The sequence below is a fragment of the Momordica charantia genome (assembly GCF_013281855.1).
Source record: "Momordica charantia cultivar OHB3-1 chromosome 7 unlocalized genomic scaffold, Mcharantia_2.0 BLBB01000007.1, whole genome shotgun sequence".
NCBI lineage: Eukaryota > Viridiplantae > Streptophyta > Magnoliopsida > Cucurbitales > Cucurbitaceae > Momordica > Momordica charantia.
In genome coordinates, this window is record NW_028275165.1 from 17,171,413 (window position 1) to 17,191,551 (window position 20,139).

A 20,139-nucleotide genomic window follows, 5' to 3' on the forward strand; every position below is an offset into this window, starting at 1 on the left:
ATTTCAAAATCGTAAGACTTCAGGAAGCATAACCATTAAATATTTAATATGGAATATGTTGTCAATTTGTAGTTAGATTTTAATTGAGTTTCTTTTGGTACCAAATTATATCTCCCTTTTTATTATGTTGATTTTGTTTTATTATTTCCTAGCAAACCAATTTCATTTTGAGATATTAATTGAGACATTTATTATAGATAATTTTTTTAAAAAATATATTTTCCAATGTAATTATATTTGATCATTACACACAATTTTCTCTATTATTCGATAAATCAAAATTTCGAACTAATCAATTTTTTTCGAATTTCCCCGATTTTTTTTCTCCAGTTTTCCATTTATTGATTTTCATCTTCATCAATTTGTCTACACCGACTACATATTTTCCTTCATTGCAACAATATAAACTCAAGAAATGAGTATATTTATTCATTTCCATTTATTTGAAGCAGTATGCAGTAAATTTACGCTTTTTTTTTGTGATTTTTTTTAACATAATGGAGAGGAAGTTTTGAAAAAATTAGAAAATCAATGCAAAACTGTTTTACGAAAATTTTATATTTTGGGAATATTTTTCTTAAATATCTAATTATGGGCAAAATGATAAATTGATAGTCAAATGAATTGGGTATATAATTGGGCCACATTATGATTTAAGTTGTAACAAGTCCAACAATCTTAAATATTAAAAGGAGAAAAAAAATTCAGAGAAGTAATATTTAAAGCTTAGTGAATCCAGTGAAAGTTGAAGGCTTCTAAGAAGAAGGTACGGAAGTCGGGAAAACAACCGAATACGATAACGAGACTATTCACAGTGGAACACGAAGAATCACAGTCGACTTAACTTGAACTATTGAGTCATTAGCTGCCTTTAGAGCTGGGATAAGTAGTCGACCCTGTTCTGAGCCCATGGGAGAAGACTGGGTAAAAGAAGTTTTTAGCCCTTGCTTGTTCAGTGCTATTTTCCGATCATGATTATCAAACAAAACTTGCCATAGAGTAGGAACAAGAAAATGTTCAAGGTCGTTCTATTTCAATAAGGCCATACCCTAAGCAAACTCTCCTATCTACTCTTTTTGTGTAGTTGAGATCTTATATTATCTCTCACTCGAGCTGACTAAAATTTTCAATCCAATAGCAATTTGTCACGTCACGAACTTCTACTTCCCGAACGAAACGACATTCCTTCTCCCTTCAAGCAATAAAGCAATTATTAATACAACCAAAAAAAAAAAAAAAACTTCAACAGTAGTTAAAGTGTATTCCAAGTTCCTACAATGACTCCAAAATACACAAATTGTTTCATCATCTATACCATTTTCGCTCGCTCACGATCGTCAACCTGGTCGGCTGTTGCCAACTTAAAAGGCCACAAGTTCATAATTTTTCATATTGCCATGAATGGAGCTAAGTAAATTATTGGACATCATGGATACAATAGAGTAATTCAAGAATCAAGACTAACCTATTTACTTACATAGGTTTTATCCAAATGAATGACCTAATGTAAGAATAAACTTAAACCAAATACATGCTGTGACATACCTGTGTACCGAGACGACTTCGTGCCCGGCTTCGCCTTTATGGAATTTGTTGAGTAAGATTATTGTAAAAAAATGAGACTTCAGATGAATCTGTGCTCCTAAGCTATATGCAGTTTACATCGGATGGTCCATCAACAAGGGGACCTTTCGTCGCAGGGTTCGTCGGTTTTGTTTCGCCTTCTTTGTGCCTTGGATTCGTCCATATAGTTTTGGTATAAATAAGATGCAAAGCCCCATAAGGCGAGAAGCAAGGCAATGATCTTCACACCATTCATCTTGTCATGGAAAACTACAAGTGCAGCTAAGGGTGTAATGGCTAAGGAGACGGTACTGATTGCATTGGAGAAGAGGGAAGAGACGATGAAAATCAATCCAACGACGCCAACCGAACATGTCTGCCAAGCCACAGCCGTTCCCACCAAAGTCAACACATATGAAACTCTTCCCTTACCATAACCTGCCATCTCCCCAGGCAAACTCCTCCATTCACCGCTAGCGAAAAGGGCAACAACCGAAACACAAGTGGCGACCAAGGATGTATAGATTTGCATCTCCAAGACCACAGAAAAGGTCTCCCTCTTCAGAACCTTTTGAAAGGAAAGCTGCATAAGAGAAAGCAGCAAAGAATACAATGCTGAAGCTCCCAGGGCACAAATGAATCCAATGAAATATTTCGACTTCGACACTCCAGCAGGTCGTTCAGAATCGTCGTTGACAGCCAAAAGTGCAGAAGACAAGGAGAGGATAATCACAGAATTCGAAATCAAAATTGTGAACTTCTGAGAGTTGATGAAGTAGGAGAAAACTGCATTGAAAGCTAATTGGCTAGCACAAACAAGTGAGTAAGTGGAGGCAGAAAGGTATAAGAGCCCAGTTGAGTACATCCAGTTATCTAGAGCTATAAGCGATCCAAGCGAAAAATAGACCAAGCAGAGTATTAGAATCGAAGGCGGGATAATGGACGCCGAAGGCGAAGTGCCCTTGGTGGAATGGGAAAGAAAGAGCGGGATAAAAAGAATTGGGAATGCAGCAGTTTGAACAACGGTTGCCATCCATTTACTGTTTCCACCCTGATCATAGTAAAATCTTCCAAGTAAAACAGCAGCAGCTTGACCAACAATCAGGAAAAAGATGTTGAGTGCCACCAAGAACCACCATTGCCAGCGTTTTAGATTAGCTAAAGGCAATTCATCACCAGAAGCTCCCTCTTTATCCAATATTGGTTGTTGGTTGTCTGTTATTTGATATAAAACAAAACTTAGTCCAAGAAAGGGGGGAAAAGTCACAAAAAGAAACTAGGTTGGCTTTTAAATGGAAAAAAAAAAGTCGTTAAGGCACTATTTTAAGCTTAACTAATGACATAAAAGTCTAAGGAAGAAGATAGTGTTGATAAAGTGCAACTATTTCAAGGAAAGATAATTACTGAGGCAGAATGGGAGAGATTAAAAAGTTCTCAACACTTTTTCACATGAAGGTAATGGGAACTTTAGGAGATTAAAATCTTAAAACTTTTCATAAAGAAGAGAAGGATTTTCAGTAGAATGTATGGAATTGTTCCTTACAGGTAATTTAGAACCCAAAATGTACTGCATTAAGGCCATGGAACTGTGAAAAACCATACAAAATACAGAACAAATCATCTGAACATCTATCATAAAAACAAAAAAAAAAATCCAGTCAGAACCTATTTCTCAGATAGGAGAGTCAACATATTGCCATCGACTCCACAAGCGTGAATTTGGGATGACTTTTGAAAAATGTGTTTTCGATTAAAAATACTTCTTCTATAAATACTTTTGGAAGAAACTCTAATTAAGTGTTTCTCCTACCAGCATTTAAGCCTTTTAGTGTCTTTAAAATTTTCAAAACCACTCCTTGATTATCTAACCAAACACTATGAAAATTTCGAGAAGTTATATTAATGGGCTAAAAATACTCTTTATCATCCTAAACATCCTCCCAAACTCACCCTAAATTTAACATATAAACAAACAAAACAAACTGAAAGGCAAAGAAACGAGTCTACCGCTCCTAACTTTAAACTCCATTGTAGTCCCTTGCCTAGAATATTAAATCTTACAAATTACCAAACAACTAAATATTACAAGGTGAGACAGTTGTCCCATAGATTAGTCAAGGTGTGCATAAACTAACCCGAATACTTGCAAATATCAATAAGAAAAAAGATATCACTCCTAACTACTCAAACCCAATAATCCAAGCCTAGCTCAATGGATAAAGCACCTATCACCTTCCCTAAGATCCAAGTTCCAATTCCTCCACGCATTTGTTGAACCCCAAAAAGGGAAAACTACTCAGACCCACCCACAATCCCTAATTTAACAGTAAGCCATGAAAGTGAAGAACTCATAAAAAAATCACCAGACAGAAACAGGAAAAAACGAAATCGAAGCTTGAGAATTCCCCTAGCGATGATTCTAAGAAAACCCAACAATGAAAAACGAAATTCCTAGGGTCTAAACCATAACTAAACAAGGATTTTACTGATTCAAACAATGGGAAAATTCGAGAGATAGAGAAAGAGGGAGAGACCTGCCATGGTGCTGAAATCTGAAGCTCTGTCTCTGAAAGAAAACAATCGGAAACAGTGAGTAGAGAATTAGAGAAAAAGGGATTTTGATTTCTGATGTCACGGAAGCCATCTTTTTACTTTTAAGAGAAAAGTTTAATTTTTTTTATCTTAAATTTGGTTTTATCATTAATTAATTATGCTTACATGGGACTCTCTTAAAAGGCGCCACGTGTGCAACGGCAGCCATGGCATCAACTTCAAGCAATCAAATGTTTCAAATCCACTTTGCGATTAATTTTAAAATTGTTGTGAATTTATTCAAGATTAAATACAAAGTTTGGTTTCTTAAAAGTTCATGATATTATTTTAATGTAAATATGGTATTACCAAGCAATTCGAGAGACTGAGCACGAGATTGAGAGGTCAAGAGAGTAAAAGGATAAGCAATTTGAGTAAAAGATTTCTTATTAGTGTTAAACTTAACGAGCAAAGACTGATAGACACAAACTTATAAAAACTTCAGAAAATTATGAGAAACATTTTAAACTTAAAATACTAAATAAACACAATCTTAAATAATAATATAAATTACTTGATATCATTGGTCATTCGTCTCATTTTTTAATCTTTTTTAAAAATAAAATCACCACAGTTTTTTTAATACAACAGGGTGGGAGATCAAATGTATATGTCAATTATCGTTGAATTATACTCGTTTTGGCAAATCACCATAGCTTTAATGTTTTATAATGGAAGGATAAGATTAAACTAAATCAATACATTAAGATAAATTAAAAAAAAAAAAAGATATAAACAAAATTTTAAAAATGACATGATAGTTTTCCATCCATTTGAATGAGTGTTGACTTAATTTCAAGTGGTTGGTCAAGCTCATTTTTCATAGAAAAATGACTCTATTTGGGGACCACATTACTATATCCTATTTATTTATTGAGATTTAACTGCACAGAGTTAAAAAAATATATATTAATGTATTTAAAAAAAATATTTTTTTCTTTTGCAAATGAATAATTCATTTGATCCTTCCTCACAAAAATTCCCTTTACGGGCAAAAAAGAAAAGAGAAAGCAGGAAACCCACAATTTCAAAAGTTAATATGAACATGGGATGTAAAACAATCGAAAAAAGACAAAATCCTAGAAAAATTGCAGCTCTTTATCGGTAGAAATCATGAAGCAATAGAGATTGTAAACAAGAAATTGGAGTATTTTGACATTCATAAGAAACTTATCCGTTGCACGAAGAGATGGATGTCGCCGTCGATCGAAGCTGTGAAGTTCGCCGTTGGACTTCACCGTCGATCGAAGTCGTGGAGTTCGCCATCCTCCGTTACTGTCGCCGTCGATCGAAGCGGTGGACTCCGACTGTCGCCGCCGAATTCACCGTTATGCCTATTTCACGCATGGGAGAGAGAGGCAAACGGTTTCGGTGAAAAGTTAGCGTTAGGGTTAAAATTAAAATTTGGGCCACCCTTGACGGTGGGCCCAAATGATAATGATGATCTTGAAAATTTGTTTTTTTTTTCAATTTTTAAAAAAGAATTGTCCTGTCATGTATAGAATTCTAATTAATCTCAAATAGATTCCTAGATTATATTATTAAATCAAATTAGACTCTGATTTAAATACTTTTTTCTTATTCTTTTATTCTTTTTATTTAAAAAAAAAAACTCATTCTTATCTCTCTCCTACTCTCCCTCGAACGAAAACAACCCATAAGCTTAAGCATTTCATTTATCGATCATCTCTAATCCCTTTATTTTTGCTCGTTTCCTTTTGAATCTATTTTTTTTCTTTCCACCATTAAAACTCACATCTGTTGTAGTTTGAATATGGTTACCTCAAATGATTAGTAAAATATATATATATATATATATATATATTTATTTAGTACAGCATTTAAGATGAGGAATTGAACTCACAAATCAGATATACTCGCTTTGACAGTAAAATATATTGGTTGAAGTTTGAAATTATTCACAATATTATGAGGTTTTATTATTATAATTTTTTTAAATGAATGTTATATAAGAAAATTTTTGAGATTGAAAGGAAATCATATACTTAAACAAAATTTAAATCGATCAAGATTTATGACAAGCTAATACACAAAGTCTCCAATAGAAGGTCTTATATAGTAATAATATGAAATTTGGTGGAGTAAATTACTCATTTTACTTGAGCAATCCGAAATGCTAATAAAAAAAAAAGTAACTGGAAAATAATCAATATATAAAGGAAAAAAGAAAAGTTTATTTATTTATTTATTTTTAGTACAGAAAAGTTTATTTTTAAGGATGTACATGTAATTAGGATAAAGAAGGATAGGATTAAATTAGAAGTCACTCTTTGTTGAAGATATGGAAAGCTTTCAAGCAAAGTAAAAACTTAAGAAAGCTTCTTCCTTTTTTGTTAATCTCTCATAATCAATAAGAATATAAACGCAAAAATTAAAAAAAATAGAAACTTTTAGTATACTATAGTAGTATAATTGCTTAATTGACAACTATTTAAGATTTGGTTAAAATTATATGATTTATTTTAATCTTCAAAATGTCCATTTTGTTCCGTACTTTAAACATTAAAAAGTGATCATTTTAGTCCCTCTTTACAAAACTTTAACACAAATTTTACACATAACGAAAACTCTCAAGTATAAAGTAATCTTTACATTTTAAGAAATATATTGATTTTAGTGTAGTGTTGAAATTGTGATTTAAAAAAAAGTGAGATTAAGAATAAAATTAAGGGACCAAAATAGTCCCTTCTTGAAAGTGCACGGACCAAAATGAACATTTTGTAAGTATAGGGATTTTAATGAACAAAAATTGAAAGTACAGAGACCAAAAACGAATATTTTGAAAGTATAGATATCAAAAGGAACCAAAGTTGAAAGTACACAGACCAAATTAGTGTTTTAACCTTACGATTTGGTTGAAATACTATTTTGGTCATCGAACTTTCAGCCTTCATGATAGTTTAATACTTTGGAAAGGTTCATTTTAGTCCGTATACTTTAAACTTTGGTTCATTTTAATCTTATACTTCTAAAAATGGATCATTTTAGTCCTTTTTGCGAAATTTTAACACAAAGATAACACAAAATTGTTAATAAACAAGTTTATTAAACAAAATCATCATCATTTGCCAAAGAAAATTAGGGGTGCATGTTGATAATTGAAAGAGCAATGGCAGTCAATTGAAATGTATCCTTATTCCTCTTTGTCAATGGCGATGAGATGCCTTCTTTTTCCCCAAACCCATCTTCACAAACCCTAGCAGCATCCATAACTGAGCTCACTTTGATATCAGCATCTTCATAATGTTTTGCCCTATATGCCTTTTTCCCTTCCTCCAAAGTGACAATGGCATCACAATAAAGTTCCAAGCAATCCCTCAAACGAGCCCTTTTATAAGAATCTACCTCCTTTTTCAGTAGCTTTTCCACGTGCTTAACTGAATTTCTCACATGGTCTCGAATCGAACTCAACGATATGGCGCCGAGTTTGCGAACATCGGCTGAGTCGCTATCTGGGTCGGCCCGAAAAGACGAAACGCAGAAGTTATAGTCGATGTTTGGATCGTTGTTTTCGCATCTTTTGCAAGTTTTTGGGACAAGATCAGCAGCAACAATGGTGTACTCAAAGGTGTTGAGGAGGATTAGGAGGAGGAGAGAAAAAGCAAGAGGAGTGGTGATAAAAGGGGATGATGAGAATTTGGGCTTCATGATGATCTTTATATGAGTAAGTTTTTTATGTGATTATTTTGTTGTGATGATCATTTTGGGGCTAATTTATATGGTTTTGGATTCATGATTTGGTGGGTGAGTTTTTGTTGTCAACTAAATTAGTTGTAATGCTTTTTCTTTAAACCAACTTCGTTCTAATGTACTTTGATTAAGGGTAAAGTGAAATGTTTTGAATTTGATAAGGAAAGTAATTAAAATCATAAATTAATTAGAGGTCAGAAAAAATCATCATGGGTTGATTCATGGGTTTAGAAGGGCTAAGGTAAATCAAAATGATCGTGATTGACCACCTACTCTATGTGTTTCCTTAGCAACTAAATGTCGTAGGGGTCAAAACAATTATCCCGTAAGGTGTACGTAAGCTGGCTCGAACACTTATAGATATAAAAATTTTAGAAAAATAGTGACTGAGGAGACTAAATAAATTGATAGAGATTAATAAAATCATATATTTTGGTCTATATATTATCATATTTATGTCGCATCGTAAATTTTAATTTCATCAACATCATATATATATTGGTTGACATTAAAAGTCACATCGATCTAAGTAATTAGTTGGGTTTGAATTATACAAATGTATCATTTTTGTTCAATTGTCTCAAAGGTTAATTGTAAAGAAGGTAGTTGTGGGTAAGCTTAAAAATTCATTGTTATATTGTAAATAATTCCATACAATTAACCATTAATGTTCTGAAATTGCTACAAAAGTTTCTAGTAAATTTTGAAATATCTATTAATTTGTATACTTTATCAATACTCTAAATTTACCATACAAAAATAAGTGAGGATATTGCAAAATCCTTTTCTTCACTTATTCTTCTTCTTTTTTTCTTTTTTTTTTTTTTTCTTTTCTTTTTTTTTTTTTTTGTAGATTGTGATTTAGTAATTGGCAAGAGTTTTGAAGTTTTTTTTTTTCTTCTTGAAGCTAATTATCAAGATTATGTAAGATTAATATCAAAGTTTCACATGTTTCAAAAAAAAAAATCAAAGTTTCATAAAGTGCAGGGTGAGCAAATAAGTTGATGCCTCATAATTATTATTAATTTTAGTTTTAAATTCTCCCAAAATTTTCATATTATCTAGGTGGGAGTCTTTAAATTTTTAAATATATTCTTTAATTTTTAATTTTTTTAATTATTCTTGAACTTTACATTAGGAAAAAAAAGTCCGTTTTAATTTTTGGGTTAATTTTCATTAATCATTTAACAAAAATCTAAATTATGTTTCAAAATCCTTGACCTCTAATCATTTAATAAATACTTGTCGGTCCAAAAAAAAGACCTATATACCCTTAAACACAATCATACATGACATAAAAATCATCTACACGCTTCTTAGATTTATTTATGGCCCTCAAGGAACCGCACTGAGAAAGATTTTTTAGAAGAAAAAACATCAACTTGATCTAAACTCAAATCGAAAACGACTTGTGAGTCAAGAATAAACCAAAACCAGCGGGAAGGAGAGAAGATTTTTATTTTCATTTTCATTTATTTGTAGAAGGGGAGGAGAGATCAAGGCTTATACATCTCAATTCTTCAATGTAATGATAATGAAAGATTGAAAGATGATGATTTTTTTAATATAACATTTCCACATTTGAAATTCATGAAAAATATTCTACTTAGAAGTGAACAACACCCAGACAATATTCATATGAAAAAACAAACAAATTTTATTAAGGTTTAAATCCTTGTTCTCATCTATAATTTTGTTTTAATTCCTCCACTTTTAAATATTCAATTAACAATTCGGTCAACAAATTTTAATTTATTTTTTAATATAATTCTAGATTTTAAAATTTTAAAATTTCAAAATTTAAAATACTAATCCGTTCAACTTTTCCTAAAAACAATATATCCAGTTATATGGAGAGTCAAAATTAAAGTGAATAATAACGTCATATCAATGTAGAAATAAGAAGTTCGGGATGGCACGTTGTCCCAACTCAAAGAGGACTCGAAACTTTATTGGTTTGTTTTGGTTTGTTCTTTTGTAAAATTAGAGAAAAACCAGAAGAAAAGAAACCTAATGAAATCACAACCAAGAAAAATGGAGAATTTGCATCTCCATGTTTTGAGTGGTTTGGGAGTCAATTTATTGAGTTTATGAGAGAGAGATGGGGTTGCTTGAATTTAATGTATTGTTAGGACAAACTATGCAGAAAACAAAGACACCTCACAATCATATCTTTTTGGAAGACAAGAATTTGGACAAGTTTCATAACATGAAATTCATATGGTACCGACAATGATAAAAAAGGAAAAACAAAAACAAAAACAAAAACAATCGAGGATTTTATAACAAAATTACTGTTGGAGGTGATTTTTGCCACGTGTCAATTTTTCATAGATTAGAAACGTTGAATCATCACACTAACTCTATCGAAAGAATAAACCTTTAAAAAGAAAAAGTAACAGTTTGACACATTCTTGAAGGCAAAGTTAAAACATATGAAATTAGTCGTGCTTGAATCTATAAAAAGGTCGAGGCGACCTATGGAACTCTCAACAGTCTATCCTTGTAAAGGACGAGTCAACCTTCATGAGCACTTCTCATTGCTTACCTCAACTACATTTCAGATAATAGGTCGCGATTTACGGAGCTATCATAAAGCTACCGAAACCTATCAATAAAGAGATTCTGTTCATTTTTCAGATATGTGAAACTATTCAATATCTCTCTGAGTAATAAATTGGACTTGAACTGAATTGAGCCCGGAGCCTTTTCCTCTCTCTATGCAGTTTTCTACGTTCGTCCCCCTAGTTACCCAAATCTGAGTTTCACATGGTTGGTCAATTTCTTGATCAGAAACATCTACAAAATAATAAATTCATCTCATCAAAATCTTCATTCATCTAACTTACGGTCCACTTGGTATTTTACTTTTTCTCCTTTTTCAATCAAGAAAATACAAGTATAGATAAGGTAACTGTTTTTTTGTTCCAAACATGTTCGTTAATCCTTTCTTTTTTTTTAATTTTAGATTAAAAAAAAGTTTTACATGAAATTTAATTTTTTTAAAATAAAAAATGATAAAATAATATTTTAATCTATATTGTTTCAAAAAAAAATTAAATTTGATCTTGTACGGAAATGGTTCTAAAACATGAGAAACAAGAAAAAAAATAGTTACAAATGCTTATGTTTCTCAAGAATTTAAAATGATAAATGAGAATGTTATCCAATGAAATCTTGATTATTCATGATCAGTTACTAGTCAATTTAATTCTGTTTTACCAACAATTGCTGATAAAAATGTCTGACAGAATGGCATACGATTGAAATTAGGTTAAGGTGTGTTTTGTCTATAATAACACTAAATTATTGGTTTTTATAATTCTCAGTACTTTTGTTTAATCTTTATACTAAAAAAATGTAACAAATAAGTAATCACATTAAAAAATTATTTTAATCAAGACATATGAATGGAAAAATAATTCCACCATACATCTTTTATTTTGGATCATAGAAAATTTGCTAACTTCATTCCTCATTTTTCCATATTTCACGCACATATATAGGTTTTTTTAAAGACAATTTTAAGATATAGCTATTGAATTTCGAAAAAAAAAATATAAGTTTAAAAGCTACATTGTTACCGAGTAAAAGCAGAAGGATAAGCTCAATGATAATTGGCATACCTATTTTTTCGAGATCGAAGATTCCATCCCCATATTTTCAAATTAGTGTACTAAAAAAAATAATAAAAAGGCAGGAAGATAAAAAATGTGATCCAAGGTAAATCCTATGGAAATTTTTTATCGAAAGTCATTAAACCATATACCAATTAAGGAAATTCTAATTCGTACCAATAATTAATAAATGTTGATAAGAAAAGATGTACATTATTGGAAGAAAATGTTATTAAAAATACTTTCAACTTTCTAAAAACAGAGTCCCCTATTTTATATGGTCATTAAATAATTTAAATATAATTTATTAAATTAACTGTTTTCCTCTTTTCACAAAAATATATATATATATATATATGTGATGTAAAGTCGGATTTGAATACTAAATTATTCTTATTTTCACATTTACACATGCTTATAACACATTAGTATTAAAAATGCTATCACTTTATTCTAAGAAAAAAATTTCATGTTTGTTTTCAAATTTTTCGTTTTTTTTTTTAGATAAATTTCCATATGTTAAAATGGGAAGGAAGAAAATAAGAAAAAGAAAAGTTTACACGAGTCTAGTTATCATTTTAAGAATGTGTTTCTAAAGTTTTAACGTTCAAATCTTCAATCCCACCTGATTTTGTTGAGCTAAAAAAAATTCAACCTTTTAACTTCGAAAGAAAAAAAATAACTAGTGTCTAATCCATTAAATTATATATTTGGATCTATAAAATAACTCGAAGATATAATATGCTTTGTGAAACAAGGTATATATAATACAAAATATGACAAGAAAATGTAAATTAAAAGTAAGTATTTTTTCCACTCTCAAGCAAGCATATTGATAATGGAGAGTGCAATAGCTGACAATTCAAAGGCATTATGATTTCTACTCGTCAATGGCGAAACCACTCCTTCTTCCTCCTTGAACCCATCTTCACAAGTAACAGAGTCATCCATCACCGAGCTGATCTCGGAGTTCGCCTCGGCGTATCGGCCAGCCCGGTAATCTCTCCGGGCTCGCTTCAGCGTTGGGATGTCATCGGAATAAAGCTCCAAGCAATCGTCCAAACACGACTTGATGAAGGGGTCCAGCCTGATCTTGTTGCTTTTTCTTCTGAGTAGCTTCTTGATGTGGCGGCGCGTGGTGGTGACGTTGCGGCGGAGGAGGCGGAGGGAGAGGAGGCCGAGGTGGCGGAGATCGGCCTGGTGGGCGTGGGCGGCGGATTGGAGAGAAGTGAGGCAGAAGTTGAAGGAGATGTTGGGGTCTTGGAGAGAAGAGATTTTGCAGGTTTTGTAGATGAGGGAGGAGATGGAGTTGGAATTATTGTAAGGTTGGGTAAGTGTGGGGAGAGTGGAGAGGAAGACGAAGAAGAAGATGATGAAGGGGGAGAGAGGAGACATGAGGTGTGGAAATTAGTGTTTTGTGTGTGTTGTTGTTGTTTCATTTGGTGGAAAAGGAATTGTTTTTATAGGGGTAGGAAGTAGAATTACCATGAGAGAGAGAGATTTATCTACGGTCTTCGATTCGAAAAATTTCTAATACTACGAAGTATCCACTCTCTTGATCGATTGAGAGAGATTGTATCTTCGATCAGAAAAATTTCTAATACTACAGGAGTATCCACTTTCTTGGTAGAGGGAGAGATTGTATCTTCAGTCCAAAAAATTTCTACCAATACGGGAGTGTCTACCGTCTCTGTCTATAGACAAATTTCTAATACTCCGGGAGTATCTACTCTCTTGGTTGAGAGAGAGAGATTGTATCTTCGATCCAAAAAATTTTTAATACTACGAGAGTATCTACTCTCCCTGACTATGAAAAATTTTCTAATACTATGGGAATATCCACTCTCTTGGTCTATGGAAAATTTTCTAATACTACAGGAGTATCTACTCTCTCAGTCTATGAAAAAATTTCTAATGCTACGGGAGTATCTACTCTCTTTATTCTCTAATCTCATTATTTTGTTCACGCTAGAAAGATGTCAATTCTATTTTTGTTGTCTATGAAAAAAAAAATTTAGTACTAAGGGAGTATCTACTCTCTCGTTCTATGAAAAAATTTCTAATACTATGGGAGTGTCTACTCTCTTTAATTTTGTTCACACTGGAAAGATAAAAATTCTATTTTCATGGTTTATGGAAAAAAAAATTAATAGTATAGAAGTATTAGTTCTCTTTATTCACGGTTCACACTATAATATTTACCATAAATATTTTTTTAATACTTGTGGACCTCACATCATTCTTAAATGACACTGACATTGACACAGTGTCAATAGAAGTAGTATCATACTGTAGCTTGGATGGATTTTCATATTTGTTTTACCATTAATTTTTTCAATGAATACTTAAATAGAAATTTGATATTGAAACAAATATTGTTCATTTATTTGATTAATAGAATGTCTATATGAACCAGGTTTTAAATGTATATACAAGTTCTTAATAAATGTGATTAATTAAAAATTAGCTATTATAACCAAAATAGCTTTTTATGTAAGTGTAGAAACTAAAATAAAAGACTTAAACTTGAGTGATTAAAATTCTAAAATATAACATTCCGTCGAAAGTTTAATCAAACGAAATAAACCTTTTTTTTTTTAACAATCGAAATGGAATAAAAAAAAATTATTTTTATCGCTGTTTTAAGGATATCAAAAGTGATTCATATAATTCAATAACTGTGATTGTCGTAACCTCTTCTTTTTTTTTTAATTATAAAAGTAAAAAAATTTTGTCGTGTGTCTTATAATTATTTTTTCTTTCAAAACATTACATTGTGAAAAACAGTGGAAATTTGCAATGGTGAATCTATGATTTTATAGCAGTAAAACAAATGCATGTTGACAAAATGTGTATCAATTTATACCTAGCACAAGCACGGTGCGGTAATCTTCACCATAAACTTTTAAAAATGTCATAAATTTTAGCATTCAATAGATTAAATTGTTGAAAAAAATATTCTCATACGTCAAATAGTTCCATAGAGTAGAGGAAAAGTCAAAAGATCAAACATCATTTTATTAATCAGATTATATACTATATGTAACTTAATATTTAAAATCCAGGGCTATGTACCCCTCCCGTTCCCAAAGATTTGAATCTTCAATCCGTATGGATGCTAACTCTTGAACTATAATTGCAGTAATCAAAATTTAATGCATTTATGTATTGTATTGACAAACGTGTTAGGATTATAATTTTAAATTTTTTAAGGTATTAAAAAAATTAACATCAAAATTAAAAAGAAACAATGAAATAATATTTGTGCCAACCTAAATCCAATTCAACTGATTAAGATACGTATTCTCGGCGTGTTTGAATCACATTCGACGTATTGTTCTAAAAAGTAATAATAAATAAATAATATTACATCATATATATATATAATTAAAGTCTAGAGATCAATTCATGGGGTCCTCTCATCAATTTTGTTTTGTCTTTATAACTTTTTTATTGAACACTTCAAGTTGTTAACAAAAGGGAGAGAATTCTATTTGTACAAGGAAAAAGACTCGGCTGCATATTGTAATGTGGCTGAAAATTAGACACTTTGGATTGAATTTGTGATTTTTTCTTTTATTAAAACTAGGCCACTTCTAAACCTGTAATTAATACTTTATTCTTCTTTGTCAACATGAGTTTAGCTCAGTGATTAAGACATCTTGCTCCGTCATAGGTTCAATCTCTCATCTCTATATTTGTTATATTAAAAAAAAATTTGTTATTTTTTAAAGATTTGTGACTAGTTACGAACGTCTATGTGGTGGGTAAAGCTATTTTTTTTTGTATTGATTGTCGAGCTTGAACATTCTTTTACGTGCTTATTTTATTATACGACTAGATTTGAGTAATTTTTCGTAATTGGGTTTGGAAATTTTTACGATAAGATTTTTAAATGTTCTACTAGCTGTATTTTGTGCATGATTTATTGTTGCTGTTAATTGGATTGCCCCTTATTTTAAATTCAAATTTTCATCTTATTTTTATTGTACCTTTGTCAATATCATATATGTCAGCATTAATTCATCCAGTTAAAAGCACATATATCATCCATCAAAATGTCAGCTTTTTGAATCTTGAACTAAAAAAAATTAAAATTTTTTGGAAAAATCTCCAAATAAAATCCTAGTTTGGTGGCTACTTAATTTATTGAGAGTGGTTAGGAGAGAAAAGAGTAGACTATATGACATATTGTGCAAAAGCGATCATGATATTAAATATTCATCGACACGTCAATATTTCATCGATATTTCTATGTATCCATGGATTTGACATCGATATGAGGGGTAAATCGACATTTCCATCATATTACAAAAAAAGAAAGATAAAATATGAAAAATATCAACAAAATGTCACTAATATTTACATAATATTAATATTAATTATTTTTAATTTAGTTGGAAACAGAAATATTCATTCAAATCAACATTTTTATATTTTCATAAAATTGAGATCTCGACATTTCTATCGATATTTACATTAAATTGAGACGTCGACATTTAAAACCTTGAAAAGGACGGCGAAATAGCTTCGTAAATAAATGGTTAAAGGAGTAGTACATTTATGGACCGTCAAATCACATCGAACAATTTTGTAGTGTAGCGTAGATTAAAATGGCGTGCTATTTAAAATTAATGATTAATTAGGAGATGAAGGATGGAGAATAGGTACCTCATCTAGCCCCGATTATTTTACTACTTGGTAGGTCAACATTCATTTTAACTCTCAACTATTAACAAGAGTCTGCTTGGAATTTATTTTCATAAAGGAATTGTTATATTTTGTCTTATGATTCTATGAAGTATATATGTGTGCATTTCTTCTATTGTTCCTCTGCTTTTAGTTAGGGTTATTACAAAGAAGTTTAAAATGTGAAATTTATCTTTTTCTTTTTTTTTCTTTTTTACTTCACCGGTAAGAGTCAAACATCTACTCTAACAGTAGTATAAAATCTTAATCAATTTAAGGCATATATCATTATCTAAGGTTGTGCGTTCGAATCTCTACCCTATATGAATGAATAGCTCCTCCTCTGTTACTTAATAGAATCTTGTTCACCAATTTTATGACGTGTCTTCATCACATGTCAAAAGGCTTCAAATTTTAACCTTAGGGATTGGTGGGGAATTTGAACCAGGTTCTCTCTTTAATTAGGCAGACATCTACACACTTTTCAATAGTGTTTTTTTAGGCCATATAAAATGTAATTAAAACACTACAAATTATATAAAATTTAGAATAGTCGTTGTCAAAAAAAGAATTTAATAGTAATTTAACAAAAGAAAGTTAAAGACAAAATTATTCTTTCAACCTAATTCTATTTGGTCTATACGAATTTCTATGATTTATTAATTTCTTTTTTTTTCTGAGAGCGGAAATAAAACAATAAATAACAACATAGAAAATTAAATCGTAGAAACTGGATTATTTAAGGCTCGTTTGGTAACGTTCCCGTTTTTTGTTTCTCGTTTCCAATCCTCGTAAGAAATCTAAGCATTTTGAAATTAACTTTGTTTCTTGTTTCTCCTTATTTTAGAATCTTCTTTAGAAATTTTGGAAACAAACAAAACAAGTTTCTTCACAAGTTTCTTCTTTCTGGTTCTCATTTCCACTTTGTTTCAAAATAAAATTAAAAATATTGTTTTATCATACTTGAATTCATAGATATTGAAGCCATGCAATTCATTTTTAAGAAACGTTACCAAACGAGCCCTTAACTTCCATCTCTCCCATCTCCTTGTAAATTCCTCTAATCTCCTATGGAATTTCTTCGAGCAAGAACCTCTCTATGCCAAAACCAGCTGCAGCTGAATGAACATCGACTCAAAGTTGAACCCCAAGTGTCCTCTGCAATGAAACCTACCTCCTACCTCAAAGCTAACAACTATTATAATAAACCTAAACTAAAGACGGAAAGAGTCACTCACGGGTATATCACCTCGACGGGGTTGCTCTGACTCAGAGGGCCCAGAGAATTATTCATTTCAATTTGGTCTCCATAATTTAATTAATCAATGTTACCAATTATCTCTACACTCTTACCAAAATTTACTCTTACTTATTTTTAATATGCCCTAAAGCCCTCTGAATGTGTATTCTAACGACTACCATAATAAATCTAAACTAAAGACGGAAAGAGTCACTCACGGGTATCACCCCAACGAGGTTGCTCTGACTTAGAGGGCCCGGAGAAGAATTTCTTAATATGAGAGAGTCATTCCAAGTCGTATAAAACCATAATTACTACAATAATGAAAAAGGGCGCCGCGTCCAGACGAACAGGTGATAAAACATGCCTTGGATCCTAACAGGTGATGGAACGGCAAATTCACCTTTTTGAAAAAGGGTGCCAAGTTGTATAGAATTTATTTGTTCGAGAGCTTGATGAAGACATACTTTGGATCTAACAGGTGATGGAACAGCAAATTCACCTTTTTGAGACTCGGGCCAAAGAGCAAGGGACATTCCAAAAAATGAAAAGGGTACTCTTTCACATCGAGAAAGCCGCTTATGAAAAGAGAGTGGAACTCCTTATTACTTTCTTCAACTAAAAACCCAATTTCTGATAATAAATAACAAAATTTGGGCCAAAAATAAAATTAACCGAAGCATAATTAAACTTTATTACAAACTACACTTTCAAGAAGAATCCTCAACCATCCCAAACTTAATTGAATTCACAAAAAAAGAAATGTTTAAAAAGAAAACAACGAACCAAAATTTTTAAACAAGTCATACGAACAAAATTACAACTTTTAAAACTAAAAAAATTAAATTTATGCTGGTTCTTAAAACTTTCTACTCCAATTAATCTCTTCATAATTCACTGAAGCAAACTCATAATTGCAAGAACAATGGCTCCCAATTCAAAAGCATCCCCATTCCTCTTAGTCAATGGAGAAACCACCCCTTTCTTCTCCTTGAACCCATCCTCACATGTCGTCGCGGCGTCCATCGCCGCACTGATCCCCGAGTTGGCATCGTCATACCGCTTCGCTACGTAATCCCTCGCAGCCCGCTTCACCGTCGGGATCGCGTCGGAGTAAAGCTCCAAACAGTCATCCAAACACGCCTTAACGAACGGATCAAACCTTTTATATCCCAGCAGCCATTCAACCCGGTGGCGCGTGTTGGTCACGTTGCGGCGGAGGAGGACGATGGAGAAGAGGCCTAGGCTGCGGAGATTATCGGCGCCACGGCCGGAGCGGGATTGGAGAGAGGTGGAGCAGAAGTTGAATGAGATGTTTGGATCTTCCTTGGAGATGTTCTTGCAAGTCTTGTAGATGAGAGATGTGTATTTGGATTCTGAAATTGGGAGATTTGAGAAGAATAATATGGAGAGGATAAAGAGGGAGAGAGGAGATTTGGCCATTTTGGAGTTAATTTGGTTGTGATTTTTTATGAACAATTGTCTTTGTTTTATCCTTTGCTGAATCAAAATATGTTTTATGGGTGGGAATTACAATGTTTGGAGAGTGTTAAAATTTTAAAAGTTTCTGTTTTTGACTTTTTCTTGTTCATTTGTTACTTGTTTAGTCCTCTTCAGTCTCCTAGTCTCAAGGATTGGCAAAGTAGTTATCTTCTTCTTATCGGGTGTGCCTTCTAATTTAATCACCTTTTGGATAATCAATTTAAAAGTGATTTTTGCAAAGATTATTATAAAGCAATTTTCCTTTTCATGTTATTTGATCTCCATTCATCTATTCTCCCTTTTGCAAGGGGGAGGGAGGGAAAAAAAATTTGAAAATTTTCTTTTTGAATACTACATTAATAAGAAAAATGTTAAATTACAAATTTTGGTTCGTGTGGGCAGACATACTTTTAATTTGATTCTTATGATTTGCCAATATGATAATGGTAGAGGCAATTTACTATGAGGATCAAATTCAATCTTTCAAAATTATGAAGACCAAATCACACCGACTCAGTTAAAATTTTTAAAAAGATAGAATAGTTTAACCTAGGAAAGATGAAATTTTTAGAAAAAAAATCATTAATAGAGTCTTATATTTCACTTCAAACAAAAAAAAAATAGTCTAATTTTATATGGCGGAAATTACAATGTTAGAGAAAACTTAAAAAAAAAATAGATCTAGGACTAAAAAGAGTAACTAAGAGATACCTGCTTTCCATTTAAAATATTATCGTTAAAAATTAGAGAAATGAAGTTTTTGAGATGTACCTTAAATAGTTGAACTATGAAACTTGAACTTGAATGAAGTCGAGTTCAAACTTATAATATTTGATCACCTATGTTGCTTTAATGAATAAAATTTGTGCTTTAATTGTGGCAATTCTTTAGTTTATACAGTCATATATGAAAAAGTAAGTATTAAAAGAAATTAAAGAGATCTCTCTATTTTTATTTTAAATATTTAGGTGATTTGAATAGAGATTTAATTTGATTAGTTATTCCATTTTTATTCTAAATTTTATTTATACATTTGCACGAGTTGTTCAAAAGATTTCCCATGATAAAAGGATGAGTAACTAATTTCCTTAATTTTAAAGATTTTGTGTAGTTTCTTATTACATGTTTTATCATATCTTAAAAATAGAAGTAAATACATTTCATAAAAAAATATATAAAATAATAAAACAGAAAACAAAGAGAGCTTTATTTTGTAATAAATAAACAAAATAAATATACAATTTG

The 20,139-nt window shown here is 31.4% G+C and overlaps 4 protein-coding genes across 5 annotated transcripts; all 4 read right to left on the reverse strand.

Moving 5' to 3' along the window:
* Positions 1 to 678: 678 nt before the first annotated feature.
* LOC111022817 (putative purine permease 11) lies at positions 679 to 4,242 on the reverse strand. Of its 2 annotated transcripts, XR_002603026.2 has the most exons (3): positions 4,098 to 4,242; positions 1,546 to 2,778; positions 679 to 1,192 (listed from the first exon to the last, which is right to left on the reverse strand). XR_002603026.2 is itself a non-coding variant. In XM_022300087.2 (2 exons), exons 1-2 carry the CDS (start codon positions 4,102 to 4,104, stop codon positions 1,676 to 1,678), a joined length of 1,110 nt encoding a protein of 369 aa, XP_022155779.1. In that variant the 5' UTR covers positions 4,105 to 4,242; the 3' UTR covers positions 1,231 to 1,675. The 2 variants fall into 2 exon arrangements, 1 of the variants encoding a protein (XP_022155779.1); XM_022300087.2 differs by lacking the exon at positions 679 to 1,192 and having other exon boundaries at positions 1,231 to 2,778.
* A 2,950-nt stretch (positions 4,243 to 7,192) lies between these two features.
* LOC111022812 (putative invertase inhibitor) lies at positions 7,193 to 7,901 on the reverse strand. The gene has a single exon (XM_022300081.2). The coding sequence runs from the start codon at positions 7,822 to 7,824 to the stop codon at positions 7,255 to 7,257; it is 570 nt and encodes a 189-aa protein (XP_022155773.1). The 5' UTR covers positions 7,825 to 7,901; the 3' UTR covers positions 7,193 to 7,254.
* Positions 7,902 to 12,166: 4,265 nt separating this feature from the next.
* LOC111022813 (putative invertase inhibitor) lies at positions 12,167 to 12,932 on the reverse strand. Its single transcript, XM_022300082.2, has one exon. It carries the CDS (start codon positions 12,876 to 12,878, stop codon positions 12,303 to 12,305), a length of 576 nt encoding a protein of 191 aa, XP_022155774.1. The 5' UTR covers positions 12,879 to 12,932; the 3' UTR covers positions 12,167 to 12,302.
* Positions 12,933 to 18,139: 5,207 nt separating this feature from the next.
* LOC111022816 (putative invertase inhibitor) lies at positions 18,140 to 19,873 on the reverse strand. Its single transcript, XM_022300086.2, has one exon. It carries the CDS (start codon positions 18,853 to 18,855, stop codon positions 18,307 to 18,309), a length of 549 nt encoding a protein of 182 aa, XP_022155778.1. The 5' UTR covers positions 18,856 to 19,873; the 3' UTR covers positions 18,140 to 18,306.
* Between the last annotated feature and the right edge of the window lie 266 nt (positions 19,874 to 20,139).